This window comes from Canis lupus, chromosome 4 (genome assembly GCF_011100685.1).
Source record: "Canis lupus familiaris isolate Mischka breed German Shepherd chromosome 4, alternate assembly UU_Cfam_GSD_1.0, whole genome shotgun sequence".
Classification (NCBI taxonomy): Eukaryota; Metazoa; Chordata; class Mammalia; order Carnivora; family Canidae; genus Canis; species Canis lupus.
This window is the reverse complement of record NC_049225.1, coordinates 53,715,194-53,738,592: the sequence shown is the minus strand read 5'-3', so window position 1 is coordinate 53,738,592 and position 23,399 is coordinate 53,715,194. Positions and strand designations below refer to the sequence as shown.

The following is a 23,399-nucleotide window of genomic DNA, read 5'->3' as shown; positions in this document are numbered from 1 at the left end:
GCACTATCCTACGTTTGCTCACTGGTTCCATCATGTGGCTGGCGGTGATAATGCATATGCTTTCCAAACCCAAACTCAGAAAATGTCTTTGATCAAAGGGCAGCATATTTGAAATGAGGACAGACAGGTGCACATGGTGTGGTCATTAGACAGGCGGCCCATATCCTTAGGAGGTCTCCTAGAAGACATAGACCAAGGTCAAGCCCAAACCTTTGGCTTTTCTTGACCATATGTGACAATCAAATAAAGCTATGGGAATAATTTGAGCGCTGGGGCCTCCTTCATCTTTGTCAAGTTTTGGTGTGACCTAACAATGAATTTGGCTTAAAGTTTTGTTTTTTTTTTTAAGTTATACATGTTATACATGTGTATACACAGATAATTCTCATTATTCACAGAAATTATATTCTATAAAGTGGGCACGAACACTAGATCAACAAATGCTGAACTATTGCTCCTAGAGGAAGTACAGAGTTCAGTTCCTTTGAACCTTTGGTCACAATATTTTCATATGCTGATCAATGTATAACCTCGTTTTCTGTGTATTTCTATTTAAAGTCCCCTTATGTAATGTATGTTTATAATATATATTGTTAATTCGTTGACATTAACTCACATGCAACAGCACTATAATTTAACATCCAAACAAAGTTTATCTAAAACCTGTGCTTTTTCCCTAAGGCATGTCATAGCCTTCTTGCAGTTAGCATCACTAGACAGAACTTGAGCACTACACTTGGGGCCACTTTAAATAGTGAAATCACCAGTAAAAAGTTCAAAAATGTGGAAAACGAGGCATTAAATAAACCATGAAAAGGACATGTATACAGCTGATTACTGAAACAAGAAGGCAGAGGGTCATCATGTTCAACCTCAGCTGGGACAGGACTCAGATTTTTCACCACTCAGCACGTACCTGTGAATGACCAGTGAAGGTACTGGAAGTATTGACTTGAAGGTTACAAATAGATTTTAGTGAGTAGGCAAATTCACAGTACCAGAACCCACAAATAATGAGGGCTGACTCGATATGTATATACATATATGCAGGTACATACATGTATGCACGCAAACATATATGCGCATATGCGTGCATGTATATGTATGTATGCATATGTATGCATACATATTGCATGCATATCTATGCATATGCACTTGCATACACCCATATTGCCTTATGGAATAATACACATTCAAGTAGGTGTTTATCTTCAGCACTTTTCAATTGGCGAGACATCTAATTAATGAGTTGTGAAATTAATATAGTGGCTTATGATTAGCATTTTTGTATGAGATAGAATAGACAATCAGAGAAATTATGAGTAAAGTTACTTCATGAAAAAATGTTGGTTCATATATATATATATATATATATATATATATATATATATATATACAGGTATGTGTTCCTGAGTTAATTTGTTGTGTGTCCTACAGCTATAATTTGCAATTTAAAAATTTGAAAGCCACAGCTCTGCAGTATAGCTGGGGTAGTTGTGAGTGGGGCTATGGTATCACACCACCTGAGTTTAAACCCTCAACCATTTACGACCCATGTGGCCTTCAACCAAGAACTTGTCTGAACCTCGGTTTATCTATCAAAGAGGATATAATTTTAGCACCTCTTTTGTATTCTTCGTGGAGGATTCAGATAGCATCTAAAAGTGCCAGGCACGTACATGGTGAGGGTGACAGTTCATGTTCCCCAGGTGGTGACTGGCTCCGGGCTGGACAGCCAGAAGTCAGACGAGGAGTACCGTGAGCTCTTCGACCTGGCCCTGCGGGGCCTGCAGCTTTTATCCAAGTGGAGCGCGCACGTCATGGAGGTGGTAGGTGTCATGAAGGCAGAGGGCCTCCCCCTCCCCAGACCTCTCCAGCCTGACCTCCATTCACGCGAACTCTTGTCTGCCTCTGCCTCTCCCCAGCACTCTTCCTTTAACAGCCTTACTGAGATAATTTTCACACTATACCATTCACTCATTTAAAATGCAGATTTGTTGGTTTTTAGCATATTCGCAGAATTGTACAACGACAGTCAAATTTAGAATGGTTTTATCAGTTCCAAAAGAAACCCTGTGCCATCACCCCCCCATTCCCTATCCCCACAGCCCTAAGCAATCTGTCTTCTGTCTCTATAATTTCCCTGTTCTGGATGTTTCCCTTAAGTAGAATCATATCATATGTAGTTATTTGTGTCTGACTTCTTTACTTCATGCCTTCAAGAACCATGATCCATGTTATAGCCTGAATCAGAACTTCATTCCCTTTTATAACTGAGGAGTACCCCCCAACACACAAGGTCACGCCATGTTAGCTTTTGCCTCTCATCTGCTGATGGACATTTGGGTTTTCCCCCCCTCGCTAGTACTCTTGGAAGCTGGTCCATCCCACAGACAAGTTCTGCAACAAGGACTGCCCTGGTACTGCAGAAGAGTATGAGAGAGCCACGCGCTACAACTACACTAGTGAAGAGAAGTTTGCCTTCGTCGAGGTGGGTACTGACTCCCTCCATTCCTCAACCCCTCCACCCCGCCCCCCCCACTCCTTACCATCCCATCCCAGGCTGCTACTGGTGTTGATCCTTGTGATTCCAACAATGCTTCTGAGCAAGATGGCAGCCATGATCCTTGTATGCATACACTTCCCTGTTCTCCCCCTGCCTGATTTAATCTTTGTCAAAAGTTGCCATTCAGGAGCACCTGAGTGTCACAGTCACTTAAGTGACCCAACCGACTCTTGATTTCTACTTAGGTCATGATCTCTGGGTCATGGGATCGAACCCCATATTGGGTTCTGCGCTCAGCGCAGTCTGCTTGAAATTCTCTCTCCCTTTCCCTCTGCCTCTCCCTTTATGCTCTCTCTCTCTAAAATAAATAAATCTTAAAAAATAAAGTTACCATTCAAAAATGATTAGAAACTCACTCTGTTCCTAAGAATCCAAAGGGGAAGCATTTACTCTACTAGAAAAGTGGGAAAAAGGAAGCCAACAGCAGAAACAAGGACAGACAAATGGCTAAAAGAGATAAGAAAAATGCCCAGGCTAATGAGTGATCAAAGAATGACAGGTGGAAACCAAGATGAGAGGAGTTATCATCAGATGTTGGATCCCCCAGATTTAGTGTCTCATGTTTTTATCTTTTCTGTTTTGTCCATCACTCATTTTTGTTCTGTCTTATGGGATATATCCTGAAGTTCAACTTCCTACTCTTAGTATTTTTTGTTGTCCCTATTATATTTTTAATGTCCAGAATCTCCATCTTGTTCTCTAAATGTTCCTTTTATAAGACTCTATTCTTGGGTCATGCATGCCATACATTCATTCATGAGGATAGTATAGTGTTTTTATCATCTTTCTTGAGGTATAATTTATATTCAATAAACTGTATCCACTTAAAGTTGCATGTAAAGTTTGACTGTTACATACACACCTATGAAACCACAAAGATACAGAACATTTTGTTTTCCCTTTGGCAACACATAGACTAAAATTGGAACAGTACAGAGAAGGTTAGCCTGGACGTCCCACAAGGATGACACACAAATTCACAATACATCCCCTTTAAAAAAAAAAAAGATGCAGAACATTTCCACCTCCCCTTAAAGACTTTGTACCATTTACTATCTATCCTCCAACCATCCACGGGCCTGATAGATATAGATATAGATATAGATATAGATATAGATATAGATACATATCTTTTTTTTTGTCACCATAGATCTATTTGTATTTCCTATTGTTTTGTATAGTTTGCATTTTTTGTGTGTGTGTTTGGCTTCTTTCAGTCACCATCATAATTTTGAGTTTTATCCACATTGTTTTATGTATCAATAGTTTGTTTCTTTGTATTGTTGAGTATAATTCCATTGTATGGATATATACTATAATTTGTATACCCATTCAACTATTGATAAATTTTGGGCTGTTTCTAGCTTTGAGCTAGTATGAATAAAGTTGCTTTAAAGATTTGAGTATAAGTCTTCGTATAGATAAAGGTTTTTATTTCTCTTGCAACGGTCACATTGTAGGTTAATACTTAACTTTTTAAGGAACTGCCAAATGGTTTTCCGATGTGGATGTACCCTTATATATTCCCACCAATGGTAGATGAGAGTTCCATTGTTCCACACCCTCATTGTGAAATTGTGCTACGATTTGCTTTTGCCAATTTTCTTAATTTTAGTCATGCTAATGACTATTTAGTGAAATCTCATTGAGGTTTTAATTTGCATTTCCCTAAAGACTACTGATATTGAGCATCTTTTCATGTGCTTATTGGCCATTCATATATCTTCCATTCTGAAATGTTGTCTTCTGAAATCTTTTGCCCATTTTTTAAGTTGGGTTTCTGTCTTATTATTGAATTGTGAGAATTTTTATATATTGTAGTTACAAGCCCCTAGCATATATATGTTGTAAATATTTTTTGTATTTGTTGACTTTGCCTTTTCATTTTTCTAGGGGTACCTTTTTTGAAGAACGACTGTTTTTAATTTTGATAAAGTTCAACTTACCATTATTTTCTGGTTTGTGATTTTTGTATTCTATCTAAGAAATCTCCACCTAGCCCAAAGTTGCAAAGATTTCCCTATAGGTGTAACAGATCTGCATACTCTGCTGTGTTTGGAATTATTCTAAAACCTCTCCATTATCTGTTTCTTCCTTTGTCTCATTATTTCCTAGTTACATCTCTAGCCAGGAGCCTAGATGTTTTCATGATGTGATGTTCCCTTAAGACTTCTGTCCCATTATTTCTTTATACTAAGGCTTCTCTCCAGCAGAACCACTATGCTTATGGTATATATATAATCCTTACCTCCCGAACTGTTCTCACCATTTCCCCAAACCTCAGATGTTCTATTTATTCCTTTAAGGTTTAGAGGAAGACAAAATCTTAGCATCTAAACTCATTCATTACTTTATTCATTCCTTTTCAACAAAAATTTTCTGACGGCCCACTCCAGGCCCAGGCTGTAGGCCTAGGGTGTGCACATTGCTGGGCCTCACCCCTTCAGCACCTAGAGTCTGATGCAGAGGTAGAAGTCTAGCACATCACGTTGGGTGTGATAAGTGTGGTGGTTGTCAGGAGGCTGCTGTAGCATTGTGCTGTCCCCTCAGAATTCGGAATCACTCCCAATATTAGCACTCGTGGCTGATAGGGGCCAAAGGATCAGGCTTGTCACAGGTGAGCTAAACTAGGGATGTGACTTCCACCCAAGGCCACCCAAAGCTTCTTATTCCTTCTCCATCCCATTAAATTTACCTACCGGGAAACAAATGATACATACATGCCTTTGTTCCTCAGGATAGAGAAGGAATGGTGATTGCAAGGAGAAGTAAGGAACCCAGAAGGGGATCTGTCCCTATAGGCAGACAGATCTCAAAGGAGAGCTCCAAGGCAGGCCAGGATACACTCACCACAAATGCCTGTCTCCCATCTCTGTAGCCTGGGAAGCAAAAAAAGGAGGGGCAGAGGCTTTCCCTCACCCAAGACTTCTACAGAGATTTTACATCATTAGGAAAAAGTTCTAGGGACTTAAACAGCAAATGACCAAATTATTTCAAAAGCAAAGATTGTAAAAATTCGAGGACGTCACTGCAAGGGAAGGGGTCAGCGTTCACTAAAGGAAGACAGGGTAGATGCATATAGATTTGACTTTAAACTCCTCCCTCACTATGGAACCTATACTTCTATAGAAAATTTTATAGTAAAAAAGTTCTATTTGATACAGTCTGTGGGTGTGTGGTACATGGAGAGGCCTCTCAATGTCAGAGTGATCTATGAAATGTGCTCCATGGACTGGCTGCTGTGTGATATCAATCAGCAACAAGATAGGAAACCGTGCCAGAATGAAAATTGGCTGTGTCATGAAGCCCACTGTTCAGTGTAGCTAATATCTTTGCCTTATAGCAGGACTCTTCTTGATGAAGAAGGCAGAGTGCTGATTTCCATCCTGGCACATGTTTCTTACCTAGCAGTGAACTGGCACTTTGAGTAGCACTGGCCTTTTGCTTCTGGGCATCTCACAGAGCACCCTCTCTGCAATGCGGTGAAGGGTACTAGATGGATAGGTAAGCTGAAGCCTGGTGAGCCTGACCTTCATCTTGCCTGGCCAGGTGATCGCCATGATCAAGGGCCTGCAGGTACTCATGGGCAGGATGGAGAGCGTCTTCAACCAGGCCATCAGGAACACCATCTACGCGGCCCTGCAGGATTTTGCCCAGGTGACCTTGCGTGAGCCCCTGAGACAGGCAGTGCGGAAGAAGAAGAACGTCCTTATCAGGTGGGTCTTCAGATGGCCCTTTCCAGGGGTCACATAAAAAAATCAAGGGTGCTAAGTGCACACCACAGGGGAAGTTCCTGGCTCAGTCAGCTTCCAGCGCAGCCTCTGCACACACACAGACTCTGCTAGCAAGTTCTAGGAGGCTGTCTTAGTAGATTGGCATTTGAAATGAATTAAGCCCCAGTCTGGAAGAGTTGGAAGCCTGTATCCACCTACTAGCTTTGTGTACTTGACCAAGTAACTTACTTTCTCTGAACCTCAGTTTTCCTCCTCTGTAAAATGTGGAATATAATGGTACTTACTTCATTTATTGGCTGGTAGGATGATAAGGTGAGATAATCAGTGTGTAGATCTAAGCACACAGCAGCATGGATACACAGCAAGTATACAACAAATAGAAGCTATTATTGAAACTTCAAACATACAGAGATGTAATTGGACTCCTGAAACTCCCCTATAATGAGAAAGGAAACTAGCCAGTGGGCATCAGCATTGCCTGTGGCACTTGTTGAAAGTTAGACTTCTGGACCATGGCTCAAGCCTGGGAAGCCGGCACCTCTTGGGGGTGGGGCCAGGAATGGGCATACTTCCCCAGCACCCAGGAATTCTAAGACAAGGTGTCCTGGGCCCTCACGGACTCTAGAAATGGAGTTGCAGGGCCTCCTTCCAGTGGTAAAACCTGGTCTGAGTATCAATTCTTCCTTCCCAGTGTCCTGCAGGCAATTCGAAAAACCATCTGTGACTGGGAGGGGGGCCGAGAGCCCCCCAATGACCCATGCTTGAGAGGGGAGAAGGATCCCAAGGGTGGATTTGACATCAAGGTGCCCCGGCGTGCTGTGGGGCCCTCCAGCACACAGGTAAGTGGTTCCGGGCACAGGCCAGCTCGGTTGACCTAGAGGCCAGCCAGGCCATGGTAGTTCATCCTGGCTGGACCATGGGGCCATGGGGCTGGGGGTCCTCAGGCAGGAGGGGCAGGGTCCAGCAGCTGCACTAGTCTTACTCTGCCATCTTGTTTTAATACAGGAGGGAGGACTACCAGCTTAAGATTCAGGAGACCTGGATTCTAGTCCTAGAAACCTGTGTGACCTCGGGCACGTTACACAGTCTCTTTGTGCCTCAGTTGTCTAATCTGGCAAATGGGGGTAATACCAGGACTGGCTATCTCCTGGCCCTGTGAAGTATAGGTTCCAAAATATAGGAAGAGTTTAAAGTCAAATCTATATGCATCTATCCTGTCCCCCTTTAGTGAACCCTGGCCCCTTCCCCTGCACGTCCTAGCTTGGGAATTCACAAGTTCTGCCTCTGATGTGCTGTGTGATCTTGGGTAAGCACCTTGATCTCTCTGTACTCTGATTATCTTCTCCATTAAGTGAAAATTTTGAATGAGATCATGGTACTGACAAAATATTATTATTATTAACTCCTCAAATGCACAAGTATCAAAAACCCTTGACCCCTTAGAGAAAGTCTAGTAATCAGAGAGATTCAGAGTTGCTAACCAAAGCTTCTGAACAAGACGTCACCTGTGATTTATCCAAAGTAGTCATTAAATTCCAAAAAAAAAAAAAGAAGAAGAAAGAAAAAGAATCTGGGCATCTTGGTTGAATCCTTGCCACTAACTTAAGGATAAGCAGTTCCTGGTAGGCTTTTTGAAGTATTGGAAAAAAGCATGAGAGTCTATCGAACTTTCAGGGGTCTTACAGGAACTCCCCCTTGACATGACCTTCCAGCCTGACTCAGCTCTGCAGTCCTGAATGTGAACCATCTGAGATGAGCCATCCGAGGCCCACCCCTACCCCTTTTATGTGTCTGTGTCTGTGTCTGGGCAGGGGACGGGGAGGAGGGATGGGGTAGGATGGGTTCTCAGCAGCATCACTGTCACTTCCCTTGGCTTCACAGCCCGTGGGCCAGTTTGCACTGATCTTGCTGGTCTTGGAAATCCCAAGGAAGCTTCTACAAACACTTCTGTATAATGTCAAGAACCTTTCCAGCCTAGAATACCCTGGAGGGGCTAAGCAGGGCTTTCAGGTGTTTCTGGAAGCCCCAAGACTCAAGTGAGTGAGACACAGACAAGGCAGGAAAGATACTAGAAAGGAAGCTGAGGGGAAGGGCCAAACAGGCAGAGAGGGAGAGAGAGAAGGAGACAAGAGGAGTGGAAAGAGTATCTATACAGGTGGTCTGAGAGGGGAGCATGACCACAAGTCAGCCTCTAATTACGTGAGGTGGTACAAATGCATTGAGTAGACTCTCTAATGGAGCCAGAAGAGCCCTTAGAGACAAGCTAGTCCCAGTGCCCTCCCTGCTTTACAGATGGGGAAACTGAGGTCCAGAGAGGGGAAGTGACTTGTCTAAGTCACAAGGTGAGTCACAGGTGGAGGTGGGACAAGAACCCAGGTCTCCTGACTCCCGCCCCAGGGCTCTGTTAGGGCCTGCAGAGCATAGTGGACAGGGGCTTCTAGCATAGCTGGGATGCTGACTGATCTGATGACTTAAATGCTCCAGTCAATAGACATAGGTGGGAGAGGAGGTCCCCCTCTTACCAACAAAATGGATTTTCAAATAGAATTTGATACAAATCAAGTCAATACCACATGGATTGTACTTGATAAATCCTTTCCTGGAAGGATGGCTCCAAGGGCCATCATTAGAATCCTGGTGGCTCCAAGGGCCATCATCAGAACAGTGCTTCTCAGTTCTTAAGGATGATCAGGCCTGCCCACCGATGGGGTTGCAGTGGGTGGACTGTCCCATAAATCAGCCACCATGGTAGCTCTTTGACCATCAAGGGAAATGCTGCGGTAGGGGCGGTGTGCCCCTCCTCTCTGTGGCTGCGCTGCCCGGCCAGGTGCCAGGCGCATGGTGGGTATGGTCCTGGAGGAGATCCAGAGCAGACGTGGTGGCAGAGGGAGGTTGGAGCTTCTGAGAGGTGGTCGGCAAGTGGCCCCTAGCAGTCGCGGCGGCTTTCCCACCATATACAATACCTCTTGCTTTTCTCTTTCTCTCTCTCTCTTCTCTCTCTCCCTCTTCCCTGTCTCTCCTGCCCTCCCATTCCCTCCTCTTTTCTCCTATCTATGTCTTAGGCCTGCCAGTGGTCCCCGCGGGCTTTGTTTCACCCCACTGGTGGCACACAGGGCCGAAGAGGCTGCCGATCCCTGGTATAACACCGCCTGGCTGGGTTGGTTGGGGTACACTTCTCCAGGAGGCAGCAGGAATGGACTAGCCTGGCTCCTCAAGGCCCCTTCCAGCCCTAAGATTCAAAGACATATGATGTGGAAAGATCTAGATTAGCACTTGCACCCTTTGCACTTAAGGCCCTCTGTAAGCGGGAGTTGATTGTCTAGTAGACCTCCTGTGTAAGTACCCATCTTCACCCGCTTATCACCCAGGATTTCAGTAGGCTGTGCAATGCAGCTGGCGCCACCAGAGGGCGCCATCCCTTGGTAATGGATTCCAAGTGCTAAGGGTCTGAAGCTTGAGGTGGCTGGGCGGGGGGCTTGCTCTGATCAAACCGCATTTCGCAATTCCTCAAAATGCTAGAGCTGAAAGGGACTGGCTTGAGAAAGCATCTGGTGCAACCCCCTCGTATTAGCAGATAAGAAAACTGAGGCCCAGAGTGGGACTTTGTTGCCCAAGGTCACACAGCAAGACAGTAGCAGCGCCTGGCCATAGACCCAAGTCCAGGGTGCCACCATAGCCAACCAGTAAAGCAGAGAGTGACTCCAGAGTGATGTGAACTGAGGTTCTCCTCTGATGCCCACGCCCTTGGCCAAGCAGAGCCAGCAAAAACTTGGGCCTTAAATGACTTGTTATTACATCAGGTCCTCCTACCCAGGGATGCCACAGGCCCTGGGCAGAATGTCCTTTCTGGGCGGGCCACTCTCCCTCATGAAGGTTTACATGTTCGAAATTCACTTCTCCAACCCTAAACTGGTGCTTCCTTAAGAAGGGCTTTTTAAGAGCAGACATCTGCAGAAAAAAAGAAAAATATAAACACAGCACAAAGAAACCTTTACCCCAGGATAGAGGGCCAGCCCCTGACCTTCTCCTCCTACTTTCTCTTTCAAGCTGTACATGGTGCGGACCATGCTTGAATCGCTCATCGCAGACAAGAGTGGCTCCAAGAAGACATTGAGGAGCAGCCTTGATGGACCCATTGTCCTCGCCATAGAGGACTTCCACAAACAGTCCTTCTTCTTCACACACCTGCTCAATATCAGTGGTGAGTGACGCTATCCAGGCAGTGGGGAGAGGACGGTTGGGTGGGGGCAGGTCCCAGACCCACTAAGGCTGTTGGACCAAAAGTTGCAAAGAAATGTGGTCATCGGCCAGAAGGGCACGTTTCGCCACCGAGGTAAAAAATGCACACTTTCTGGTGGACTTGGAAAGGCCAGGCTCAGTTCAGCTATTCTGACTCAGCTAAATTTGTCTGGTAGACATTTGTGGTTTATTTGTCATGAAGTCCTTAGTAAAGGGGATTAAATCCAGCAACATACCCACAGATGCAACCAGGCATCTTAAGCCTTAGCTTTTAAGCAGCAGCTCTGTGCTGATTAGTCTTGTTGCTCATTGCAAAGGAGGCTTCCAAGCTGGACCCCAAGCCGTGTCCCCCAGTCCTGTTCTCCCATTAGCAGGACACCTCTGCAGGTGGGACAGGGCAGGGGGAAGGACAGCAGCCTCCAGAGACCCAGGAGTGGTAATGCATTTGTTGGTACTAGAACAGTAACCTTAACGAATCCAGACATCTCCATTAGAGCACAGACCAGGGCCCCTCAAGGCTTCTAAGTGGATAAAAACCAGAATTACTATGTACAAGGGGACGAGGAGCAGTGAAAAGCGGGCACTTGGGGAGCTGGCTTGACACTATGTTTGGATAGCAAGCACACTTTTTCCACTAAGATTGTGGGTCTTCAGGTTGGCCTTGTAGGAGGACGATGGAGATTATGGGGGCATCGAAAGCTTTAAAATGTCACTGCTCTCCTCCACCATGGGGCTGCTACTGTGAGTCTAACAGATACTGTTTTCTAAGTAGATATTAGACTGACCTTCAGGTAAAAGAGCAGGATCTACTGATTAGGTCATATTTATGAGTACCTGCTGTACTCCAGTATAGTGGTAGAAATAGCAAAAGCAATAAGAACCAAGTTAATAGGAACAAAGATCTTTTGGTGCTTCTTCTGTATAACCCACTGCTCTTTCCTTAATGCTTTCAGAAGCCCTGCAGCAATGTTGTGACCTCTCTCAGCTCTGGTTCCGAGAATTCTTCCTGGAGTTAACCATGGGCCGGCGAATCCAGTTCCCAATTGAGATGTCCATGCCCTGGATTCTAACAGACCATATCCTGGAAACCAAAGAACCTTCCATGATGGAGTAAGAGGCAGGATTGGGTCAGCAAGGAGGTTCCCAGGGTGCAGAGGGAGGGCAGTTTGCTAGGGAGCTCTGTTCTTTCCAGAACTTTCGAGATGAGACAGTGTGGCCCCACTAGGAAAAGCGCTCATGCCAAGGATCAGGTCATACCAGATTTGACTCAGCCTTGCAGATAGGCTCAGGATTATACCAGCCCAACTGCCCTTCCTGTGCTCTGTCAGTGTCAGGCAGCTATGCTTGGAAGATAGTCATCTCTGGGGACCAGGAAGCTAATATCCTTAACTGCCACCTGATTTCTTTTGGTCCCAGACTAATTGTTTCAGGCCTTGGATTTATTAACATCATGGACTTCTGATTTCTATAGGCAGACTGTAAAGTAAGGCATTCCGAAGGCAATTTGGAAACCTCAGAATGCTGGAAGGCTCCCTCATATTAACCCCAAGCTTATTCATGTTTTCACCCAAACCTTCATATTTCCCAATCCACTTGCTTTCAGATTGATTAGTAAGCTGCTGGTCTCTGCTTTTCTCTCTTCAGGTACGTCCTCTACCCTTTGGACCTGTACAATGACAGCGCCTACTATGCTCTGACCAAGTTTAAAAAGCAGTTCCTGTATGATGAGATTGAAGCTGAGGCAAGTGACCCGCATCTCCTTTTGTTCCTATAATCTTATTCCAACAATGTGGACTTTTTAAATCTGTAGCTCTTGGCACAAAGTGGGCTGTCTTAGTCCATTCAGGCTGCTATACCAAAAATCCACAGACTGGCTTATAAAAAATACTGTTGTAGAGGCTAGATGTCTAGATCAGGGCATCCTTCTGGGTCACAGACTTTTCATTGTATGCATAGTGGAAGGGGTGAGGGAGCTCTCTGTGGTCTTTTTAGAATTTTTTTTTTTAAGATTTTATTTGAGAGAGAGAGAAAAAAAAAAAAAAAAAAAAAAAAGCCAGACTCGGGGGCTTGATCCCACGACCCTGAGATCATGACCTGAGCCAAAATCAAAAAGTTTAACTGACTGAGCCCCTAGTTTCTCTCTTACAAGAGCCCTAATCGCATTCATGAAGAGTCTACTTTCATGACCTAATCACTTCCCAAAGGCCCCACAGCCTAATATTTTTGGGGGTTAGGATCTCAACATATGAATTTTGGGGGACACACATATTCAGACCATAGCAATGTGGGATCAGTGACTTGTTCTGGAGAATGATCTCTTTTTATGACTTTAAAAAAAAAATTGCAGTATAGTTGATGCCCAATGTTATATTAGTTTCAGGTGTACAACACAGTGATTCTACAATTCTGTACGTCATAACTGTGCTCACCAGAGGTGTAGCTACCATCTGTCCCCGTACAATGCTATTATAATAGCATTCACTATATGGAGAGTGATCTTAACAAATCATGATCATCAAAAAGGACCCAGACCAAGATGATGGTCTTTCTTTTTCAGATATATTAAGGGATAACAAATGGTAAAACTGCATGGGTAATATTAATATTCTAATGAATCTTTTATGGTTGGAACATTTTGTTAATAATAATAACAGCAATATCACCTATCAGTTATTATATATTCACCATTTGCTTTTAAAACAACTTTTTAAATAACCTTTACAGCAATTTAAGGAGGTATATACTATTAATCTGTTTTACAGATTAGTCTTAGACTTAAAGTGGTCAGTTATCATAATGCCAAGGTCACTCAGTGTAAAGTGTCACTTGGTAGAGTGGTAGGATTGAAGTAACCTTTATCTCAACTATTAAGCTGTTTATTATTAGTCACTCAATGGCTTTATTTCTGTAATGGTCAGGATAAGCTAGGTTATGCTGCAGTAACAAATAATTACAAATTCTTAGTACCTTGAAATCAAAGGTTTATTTCTCTTTTATGGGTTGGTTGTGGGCTCTGGTCCATGTAGTCTGCGAGTCAGGACCCACATGGAACATTCACTAATTGCCATGGCAGGAGGAAGTGTTACTGCTACTTCAAAACTTCCACCTGGAAATGACACATGTCATTGGTCAAAGCAAGTCACATGACTGCATCACCTTCACGGAGAGGCGCAAGGAAGTACAATCCTGCCACATGGAAGGACGAGGCCAATAGTAGTGATGGCTACTGAAATTTCTAAGTTTTGCCTCCTGGGAAATGGAATGATAGTCTGGGTTCTTCCTTAACTGCATGGGGCTATATAAACACAGAATGAGGCCAATTAGGTAAAAATATCATAGAAATATAAAACATTCTTGTTTATAAAGGAAAGACATGAGTGTTTTAGGATTAACACCACCACCAACTTAGTTTGACAGTTTATGTATTTCAAAGAAAATCTAGGAGAGGTACTGTTTGCTTTCTCTACCCTCCAGTTTCTTTGGGAGTTGAAAACCTTAATGGACTCCAACCCAGATCTCTTCTCCTGAGCTCAAACTTAGGAAGAGAGATTCCAGGAGACAAATGAACTGGTTGCATCTTAACTTTGACAACCCCATGCTCTGACAAGATCCTGTATAGTTGTGTTCTCCAACAGGTTGAAAGCAAAAGAATTCTAGAGTGTCATGTGGCCAAGTGAGATTCTTAAATATGAAGAAAGCACACAGCCAGGCCCTGGGTAACATTTGAGGGCATGGGGTCAGTACAGATTGAGACCCCCCTCCCAGCTTATGGGCTGTCCCCTTTCTCTTCCCATCTGAAGACTTTGTTCTGTACTACAAAGAGCCTCATGTGCATGTGTGTAGATACCCAAGCTTTGTCTGCCACCACTGCCCACAAACAATGGCCCCTTAGCTAACCCTCAACCCTAGGGGTGCTTACACCTGCCATGCAATCCACATTCAGGAACAATACCAGGGAAAACTACAGACAGGTCTGAAGGGGCTTGAGCTTTTGGGACAAGGATAGTAAAGGCTGGTTCTAGAAGGAGAGCTTAGGGTATGAGTAGGCACCTCTACCTTAGCCCTGCAGGTTCTTCAACTGGAAGAAGACCTGGTGGGACCCTTGAAGCATAAGTCCAGAGCAGAGGCCTTACCTGCAGTTGAGGGCAAAACTGCACACAGCTCTGTGTTTTATGTTCAAGATAACATCTAGGGTATAAAGTAAGAGATACAGAAGCTCTTCAGATAAAGAATTAGCTTTATGGAGCTGAGAATTTGGTGAAGGAAGACTAGAAGATCAGTCCCCTAATTATGCTCTGTTCTCTTTGAAGTCACATGGTGCTCTGCTACCACCACAGCCCCATCTCATTAAGGTCCCACCCTTGGCTATTTCTTGCCATCAATGGAGGGTTTGGTTTTGATCCTGTGTCAGACATGAACTTCTCACCTGAGCATCACAATCTGCCACCGATGTGATGAGACAGACACAGAGATGGCAAATTGAGCCCATATTCATTAAGAGACAAAGGTTTTCAAGCAAAGTTTGAAAAAAAGATCTTTTTCAATTTCCGAGGACCATCAATTTCTTCGTTTGTCAAGCAAGTAACAAATAAAATGAAAGGAAAAGATGAGAAGGTCTAGCAGGGAAGAGGAAGGGTGGGCTGATGTGAATAATTGCAGGATATGAAGATCTATCTTGCCTTCCCACCTTGGAACTGCAAGGAGGGGACCTAAGCAGAGGCCAGTTCCTCAACAGCTTTTTGAACTTTGCCTTCTCTGTACCTAATTAAGGACCTTGAGGGCAAGGGACCAAACTTCTTAACTTACTTAGCCACAGAATCTTCTTTTTTTGCTATTCAAAGTATCTTGCTCTACAACACATAATACAGCCCAGATGCCCCTTGCAATTTGCCTATGCTTCTGTGATAAAGCTAGATGCACAGCACTGACATTCTTGCTTCCCTTTCACAGGTGAACTTGTGCTTTGACCAGTTTGTCTACAAGCTGGCGGACCAGATCTTTGCCTACTACAAAGCCATGGCTGGCAGGTATGAGAATCCCAGGGCTGTAAGGAACAAATGTTCTTAGACTGCTCTCTGTAAGACATAGTTTCCTGTTGTGAAACCTCTCTTCTTCTTCAGCCCCTAAGGAAATATGAATGATTACCTGGGCCTGGACTGGGTGCTGAAATGTAGGAGAAAGGAAATAGGCAGATTTGGTGCTGTACCTCATGGAGCTTACAGACTAGTAGGGATAACAGACTTTAGTAAAAACTGATGAAAGCACAGTGATAAGGGAGGTTGCATGCTCCCCGCAAAGGAAAAGTTCATGGGAATACGTGAATCTATGATGGTTAAACCTGAACTAGTCTTTCAGATGAGGAACTGGAAAGGCTATCCCGAGAAAGTAATGTTGGCATTCTTATCTGAAGCTGATAGGGATTAAGTAAAACTAAGTAAAGGATGAGACGGGAAATTGCAGGCAAAAGAACTGCTTGTGCAAAATCCCTGAAGTAGAAGTATTGTATTGACAGCATGCCTACTCCATAGGGCAGTTGAGACAATTAATGTGAATTAGTACATGTAAATGCCTCGTCCACAGGCCACAAGAGGAGGCAAGTTACATGATAAAGCTGGAGAGATAGGCAGGGCTCAGGGGATGGGGCTTGTAGACATCTACCTAGGAGGAATAGAATACCTTGGGATTTCAAAAGTATAATGGGAACCTGTTTCAAATCTTATTCTTAAAAATCTGTCCTAAACAAAAATGTGGGGAATGGATTGGTGGTGAGCAAGAATGAGTATATAAAGGCCACATAGGAGAGCAGTGAAGAAGTCCAGTAAGAGACATATTAAGTATTGGAGGCTCGTTGGTATTGCCAGTATGTGTTGATTTAGTAAATTCCTGGCTTTCAAGAACCCATAGCAGTACTGGTCAAGAAAAACCTCAAAATAAATATCTCCCTTCTTTTGGAAATCCAAATGTACCAACCAATAATGTCAAGAATAATGACTTAAGTGTCATAAATTATTTTTCTTTCTATGAAGAGAATTTGCTTCATTTTGCTTTTGACAGCTAAGATTGCCTTGACATATTTCAAATAGGAGTTGACGTGCAGAACACACCAGTTTCTGTTAACACAGAATGTGCATTAAATGAAGTGAATGGTTCTTGATGATGGGAAGTACACAAAGCATGTACTTTCAGGGAAAGCACAGATTACATAGCCTTTCACAGAGTAGTCACTTAGTAAGTGTCTGGGTTGAATATGATGCAGTTGTAACAGTGAGCTGGACCTCCAGTGTGTCTGAGATCATTTTTTTTAAGGTTTTATTTATTTATTCATGAGAGACACAGAGAGAGAGAAAGGCAGAGACACAGGCAGTGGGAGAAGTAGGCTCCATGCAGGGAGCCCAACGTGGGACTTGATCCCAGTCTCCAGGATCAGGCCCTGGGCTGAAGGCAGGTACCAAACCGCTGAGCCACCCGGGCTGCCCCTGAGATCATTTTCATTTCAAATATGCTATCTACACAAACTCAGACTTGTCAAACCCTTGGGTCCTTCATATAATTTAGTTTACAGAATATTCTTATCTGAAAAATACCCCTTAATCTATACTACCCCCTGTAAGATCAGTGGTTTCCAAATATATGGGAGGCTGGGGGAGTTTGAGAGATATTGAGAGAGTCCAAGAAAACACAGGAGGGGAAGAATGATGATGTAGGTCAGTGCTGTCCATTAGGAATATAGTGTAACCACAAATGTGAGCCACAAGTGTCATTTTGAATTTTTTAGTAGCTATATTTTTAAAAAGAAAGAAAAACAGGTGAAATGAATTTGAATCATGTATTTTATATAATCCAGTATATCTAAAATACAGTTTTGACATGAAATCAATATAAAAAATTATTAAAGAGACAGTTTTCTTGTTTCTTCTTAAGTGTTCAAAGTCTAGTGTGTACTTTATACTTCTAGCACATTTCAGCTTGGACCCACCACATTGCAGGTGGCTGGTGGGCTCCTGTAGAGCTAGTGGCTGTTCTCTCTGTTGCAAAGTGTAGATTATGTTATGTCACTTGCCTACCTAAAGCCACTGGCAGTGGCTGCCAGTGACATCTAGAAAACAGCTAACTTCTTTACTGTGGCTGATGTCATCCCACATGATCTAGCCCCTAGGTTAACTTTATAAATCCATTTTTGTGTCATGCTCCCCAGCATGCCCTGTCCTTTATCCATCCTAACCAGCTTTCTTTTCCTCTGCCAGAAACACTCTTCCCCCCAGATCTTAACATTTTTAGCATGTAGGTGCCCATCCAGCAAAATTGCTTTAGAGAGGCTTTCCCTGACCTCCTAGCACCAAATGATCCTGTTTTATCATCTTCAGAACACTATTACTCTGCAACATGTAACTCGGTGTGAAAAGTAATAGTAATACATCTAACTCAGAAGGTGTCTTGAGATTAAAAATGACCATGTACAGGTGTGTGTGTCCCTGATAAGCCCTAAATATGGTGCGTTATTTTCTCTCACCTGAAATTATTTTATTCCTTTGTTTATTTAGTTACAATCTCTCTTCATTAGAAGTCAGTTCCATGGGGACAGGAACTTCGTGTCCCCAGTACCAGAATGTTCCCTGGGATATGGCAAGCACGCACTCAATTGCTTTTTTGGTAAATGAATAAAAGAGGGAAATGGCTCAACTTCTGTGTTGCTTGTCTTTAACTTAGAAATTGTGCTTCATGTTGAGCTTATGTGGCTAAAAAGCTGAAAACAGCTATATTCAAAATATATCAGCTAGCGCTTCCTGAGCAGATCCTGTGGTCTGAAATAGATATGGCTGGGAGATAAAAAACCATCCATGGTCATGTTTACTGGATTTATGTAACTTCTATCCCTTGCAGCGTCTTGTTGGATAAACGCTTTAGGGCTGAATGTAAGAATTACGGAGTCATCATCCCGTACCCACCATCCAACCGCTACGAAACGCTGCTGAAGCAGAGACATGTCCAGGTATGGCAAAGAAAGCCAGAAGGGAGTTGGATTGGGCTAGAAGATAGCCGTGAAGTTAGTGGGGAGATTGGAAGTCAGGACTGCATACTCTCCACCCTCCTTCTGAACATGGGTATAGCACAGCCTTAGAATCTTACAGGCAATAAAGAGGTGTTGGCATCCTGTGGTTCAAGTTCTGGGCTTCTCAGTCCCCCTTGCAGCTCATCTCTCAGGAGTTGTGGTCACCAAAGCCTTGGTTCTCTTGTCATAGCCATGGCTCACTCCCTTCCATCAGGATTGCAGCTAAGAAATAAGTAAATCTGTTCTTGAGTGGGGCCCGAATGCTGATATAAGTGAAGGCAGGCTGCTTCATGCTTTGAAATGGAGCGTGTCAGCTAAACCCACGCTAGAAATTACAGTTTGTTGCTATGGAGTTGGTTTCTATTCACATTTGACCCCAGATGGAGAGGAAATAAATGCTGCCAGGAGCTCAGAAACATATCCATGCTTAAAAATGTTAACATGAGCCAGGCAGGCAAAATACAAGATGCTGCAGCTGCCCAACTCCTAAGCCCCCCTTTGGCCAAGCGGTGGTGGCACAGCCTTTATGCCATGACCTCTATGTTTAGTAGGTGGGCCACAGTGTTTGTCGGCAAGACCCACCCAGGGGAAGGGACATGGCTGAGAAGTGCCCCAATGAAGAGGAAAGGCTTACCCTGGACATTTTCACTGCTGTGATAAATCAAAGGGAAATGGAGAATTAGGAGAGAAAAAAGAACATCTTCACCTCTGCCAACAGCAGGAATTCAGTGCTCTTCTTCTGGCCTCTCAGGAAATTATAGCAATCAGTTACTGATGTGACCAGAATTAGCTACAGGACTTTCAACACCGAAGGCTTGATGTGTGTACAAGGTGGCTGCCAGGGGTCTTAGTTGGTAGAAAATCTCCCAAAAGAGAAATAGAAGAAAAGTAAAATTGTTAAGAATAACCCTTGGGTGACTAGCAAAGCACAGTGCACATAGCAGGTACTCAGTAAATGTTTATTGTTATTTGCATAGCATCTGTGATAATGCCCACATGTGTGTGCCCCAATGGAAATTAGTGTAAGTTCTGTTTTCCATCTTGTAATCAGCCCTTGATTCTTGTGCTTCTGTGCTGATCCCCATAAAGGCACACAGGAGGCCTGCTAGGGAGCTGCCCTTCTCTGGTGACTGAAGTGGGGCACAGGACTCATGTGGGAAAGACCTCATAGCTAAATTTAGGATGTCAGCATTGCATGGGGTCCCAAGCCTATGCTGAGCCTTTTCCTACGGTCTGGGTGAATTATATTTTTCCTCAAATTTTTATATATTTCAAACTTACAGGAAAGTTGAAAAAATAACACAATGAACATATATATATATATTTATATATATATATATATATTCTAGAGACATATTCATGTTACTATTTTTTACTAGTTGCTTCACTTTCTTATATACATATTTTTCTCTCTTGCAAATACATTAAAAAATAGTTAAGAATAATCTTTGGGCACCTAGAAAAGTGCAGTATATGAATGTGTGTGTATTTATATACATGTAAATACACATGTATGTGTATAAATATATAAACACACATGTAAAAAGTACATAAATAGTATATAAATGTATGAGTAGTATATAGTATATATACTATAAATATAGCAAATATAGTAAATAGTATACAAATAATAAATACATAAATCGTAAATAAATATGTAAATAACATAAAATACATATATGTAACATTAAAATATATACATTTTAAATATATTTACTTTTTCTCAGCCATTTGAGAGTAAGTTGCAGATGTCATGACATTTTACCAATGGATACCTCAACATGTATCTCCTAAGAAGACATTCTCTCATAATCAAAATAGAATAACCAAATTCAGGAAATTTAACAATACTGTTTTCTGCATAGAGTTCCCATTTGTCCTTGTAATGTCCTTTATGCTTTTAATCCAATTTCCTATCAGTACATTGCATTTAGTTGTCATGTACCTGTGAGAACCTTAAGTAAATTTTCTCTCTGTCTCTTCCATGCAGTTGTTGGGTAGATCAATTGACTTGAACAGACTCATTACCCAGCGCATCTCTGCCGCCATGTATAAATCCTTGGACCAGGCCATCAGCCGCTTTGAGAGTGAGGACCTGACTTCCATTGTGGTAAGAAACTGGGGGCCTGTGAGAGTTCTGGTCTGGGATTCCTTAGACTTGAAGCCTAATTTGAGGTGTTGTTAGCCTAGTACTGAGCTAGTTAAAGAGAAGCAGGGAGTCTCTTTCCCAACTTGATTAGAGCAAGAGAAAAAAAAAGACTTAAAAAGAATGAAATGATCTTACCTCCTGATTGCCCTGAGATCTCTGAGATGGACAAAACTAGGGCACAATTGCTTGTCCTTTGGGCTTCTACACAGGTGAGCAAGTATAGGGGTGGTCCTGAGAAGTTAGAGACGGTTGCACAAAGGGCGGGCATCATAGGTGTGCAGTAGTATAGGGCCCAGAAGGACTCTGCTTGGTTTAATGCTCTGCTCTTGCCATCTTGAAATTCTTAATAACTTTTTAACAAGGGTCCCACATTTCCTTTTTTTTTTAATACTTTATTTTTTTTCCTTAAGATTTATTTATTTATTTATGAGAGAGAGAGAGAGAGAGAGAGAGAGGCAGAGACACAGGAGGAGGGAGAAGCAGGCTCCATGCCGGGAGCCTGACGTGGGACTTGATCCTGGGACTCCAGGATCGCGCCCTGGGCCAAAGGCAGGTGCCAAACCGCTGAGCCACCCAGGGATCCCCGGGGCCCCACATTTCCATTTTTGCACTGGGACCTGCAAACTGTGTCTTGATCCTGATGCACAAGTATGGAATAGTCCTGTTCCCTTCTATTAAACAGCAATTTGAGTTACTCTCTGCTAACTCTTCCTCTCCAAGAATTAGGATGAACTTGATCTACCAGTCCTGAAGTGAATCAAAGGAAGACTTTAATGCTTTCAAAAGCAGATAAGTAGAAGGAATGCAAGAAATAGAAAGTCACCATCAGAATGCCACATGACCATTGTGGGCAAAATCTACCAAAGGATGCTAAAATTAGTAGGCAGACCTTTGAGAAGAATATTTTATGGTTCCTCTTATCACGAGGTCTCTAGAACAGTCACATTCATAGAGACAAGAAAGTGGGATGGTGATTACCAAGGACTTAGGGAATTGGCGTTTAATGAGTAAGGAGTTACGGTTGAGGGAAATTAAGTTCTGAAGATGGATGGTAGTGATGGTTACACAGTAATGTGAACGTACTTAATGCCACAGAACTATACATTTAACAATGGTTACAGTGGTAAGTTTTATGTTATATATATTTGGCCACAATTTTTTAAACTACTCAGAAATTTAAAAAAAACTAAGAAGCAGAATTCTTGCATCATCTCAAACTATCTCCTTCAAGATATTTACTAATCTTCCAAAGGGAAGATTAGTAACTTTACAATGGGGACACGCACTGGTAATAATATTTATTCATTAACCCCTGTTATGTATCTTCTGTGATATTATTGCCGAAATGCATATTCTCAATCTGATCATGAGAAAATATCAGATAAACCCCAATCAAATGGCATTCAAAAAAAACAAATGCGAACAATACTTTCCAAAAGCATCAGAGCATAAAAGACAAAGACTGAAAAATGTTAGTGATTGAAAAAAAGATTAAGAAGATATGACAACTAAAAGCAAAGTGAGATTCCAAATGGAAACACATAACAGAAAAAAGGAGCCTCTTGGAGAATCTGGTGACATCTGAATAAGTGTGTCATTCAGTTACTAGAATTGGACCAATGTTAATTTCCTGCATTTAATGATTATGTTATGGTTATATAAGATGTTAGCATTAGGGAAATTGGGTCAAGGATATGCAGGAATTCTGCTTTTTCACTTACAGAAAAGTAATTATTTCAAAATAAAAACGTTTTGTTTTTTAAGTGGACAGAATGGTTTTAAAAAGTGACTAGGGACAAGGATTCTAGAGTCAGAAAGACCTGGGGTCCCAGTCCTGGCCCTGCTACTTACTAGCTGGCAATATTGGCAAGTTGCTTAATGTGTATAAGCCCGTTTCCCCATCTACATGATGGAGGAATATTAGAATTTACAGAATAGCATTTTTTAAGGATGACTCTTTACTGCCTAGGAAGAGCTTTGCATAGTTCCTTGTACTTAATAAAAAGATGAGGAAAAAAAAGAAAAGAGAATGAGAGAAGCATAGAAATTTGGAGCTACAATGAGACATTCTCAGGGTGAATTTTTAGCAGCATTTCCTATGGAGACTTGCCCCCAACTGCCCACCTAAGTCCTGGGTCAGTTACTTTAGGAAACTATAATATAGCACGTGTTCTTCTGGGAGATCTATTTTAAGAAATAAACTTTTCTTAAAAAAAAAAAAAGAGGGAAATAAATGGTAAGGAAAGGAAAGGAAATAAATAACATTTATGCCAGAATGTTAGCAGTGATTATCTCCAAGTGGTGGGATTTTTTTGTTTTCATCTTTGTTGTTTATCTGTATCTTCTAGTTATCCAGTAATGAATGAACATATCTCATGGAAAAACTGGTTTGGGGTGTGTGTGGGTGTCCATGGCCTCTTCCCATCCCTTCAAAGGCACTGAATGTTCTTTTAGCTGAGAACAGTCAAAACAAGCAGCGAAAGCTGGTGTTTATCAGGTGAGGCCAGCAGCCCCCAGAAGAGTGGCCACTCCCTGTAAAGCCCATGAAGAGGAGACCCCAGGGATGCTCCCTCCTGTGGGGTCAGGAGGCCCCTACTGGCCTTGGCTGGAAAGCTCTGCCTCTTGTGAGAAACAGCCTGAGGAATCTGCTCCATTCAGCCC

At 42.7% G+C, this 23,399-nt stretch overlaps 1 protein-coding gene and 1 non-coding gene across 7 annotated transcripts in view; both read left to right on the top strand.

The window, feature by feature from the left end:
* Positions 1 to 23,399, top strand: part of CYFIP2 (cytoplasmic FMR1 interacting protein 2) — a 123,983-nt gene that overhangs the window by 41,714 nt on the left and 58,870 nt on the right. For 5 of the 6 annotated variants that reach the window (XM_038534920.1, XM_038534922.1, XM_038534923.1 and 2 more), the window contains 11 exons: positions 1,710 to 1,829; positions 2,366 to 2,491; positions 6,116 to 6,282; positions 6,992 to 7,139; positions 9,363 to 9,437; positions 10,348 to 10,501; positions 11,493 to 11,649; positions 12,184 to 12,280; positions 15,490 to 15,566; positions 18,421 to 18,529; positions 20,580 to 20,699. In XM_038534920.1, coding sequence (XP_038390848.1) covers positions 1,710 to 1,829; positions 2,366 to 2,491; positions 6,116 to 6,282; positions 6,992 to 7,139; positions 9,363 to 9,437; positions 10,348 to 10,501; positions 11,493 to 11,649; positions 12,184 to 12,280; positions 15,490 to 15,566; positions 18,421 to 18,529; positions 20,580 to 20,699 — 1,350 coding nt within the window. The remainder of the gene's footprint in view (positions 1 to 1,709; positions 1,830 to 2,365; positions 2,492 to 6,115; positions 6,283 to 6,991; positions 7,140 to 9,362; positions 9,438 to 10,347; positions 10,502 to 11,492; positions 11,650 to 12,183; positions 12,281 to 15,489; positions 15,567 to 18,420; positions 18,530 to 20,579; positions 20,700 to 23,399) is intronic. The other variant, XM_038534921.1, reaches the window with a different exon arrangement.
* On the top strand, positions 3,459 to 3,565 carry LOC119871693. The gene has a single exon (XR_005358764.1). It is a non-coding gene; the product is annotated as a U6 spliceosomal RNA (small nuclear RNA).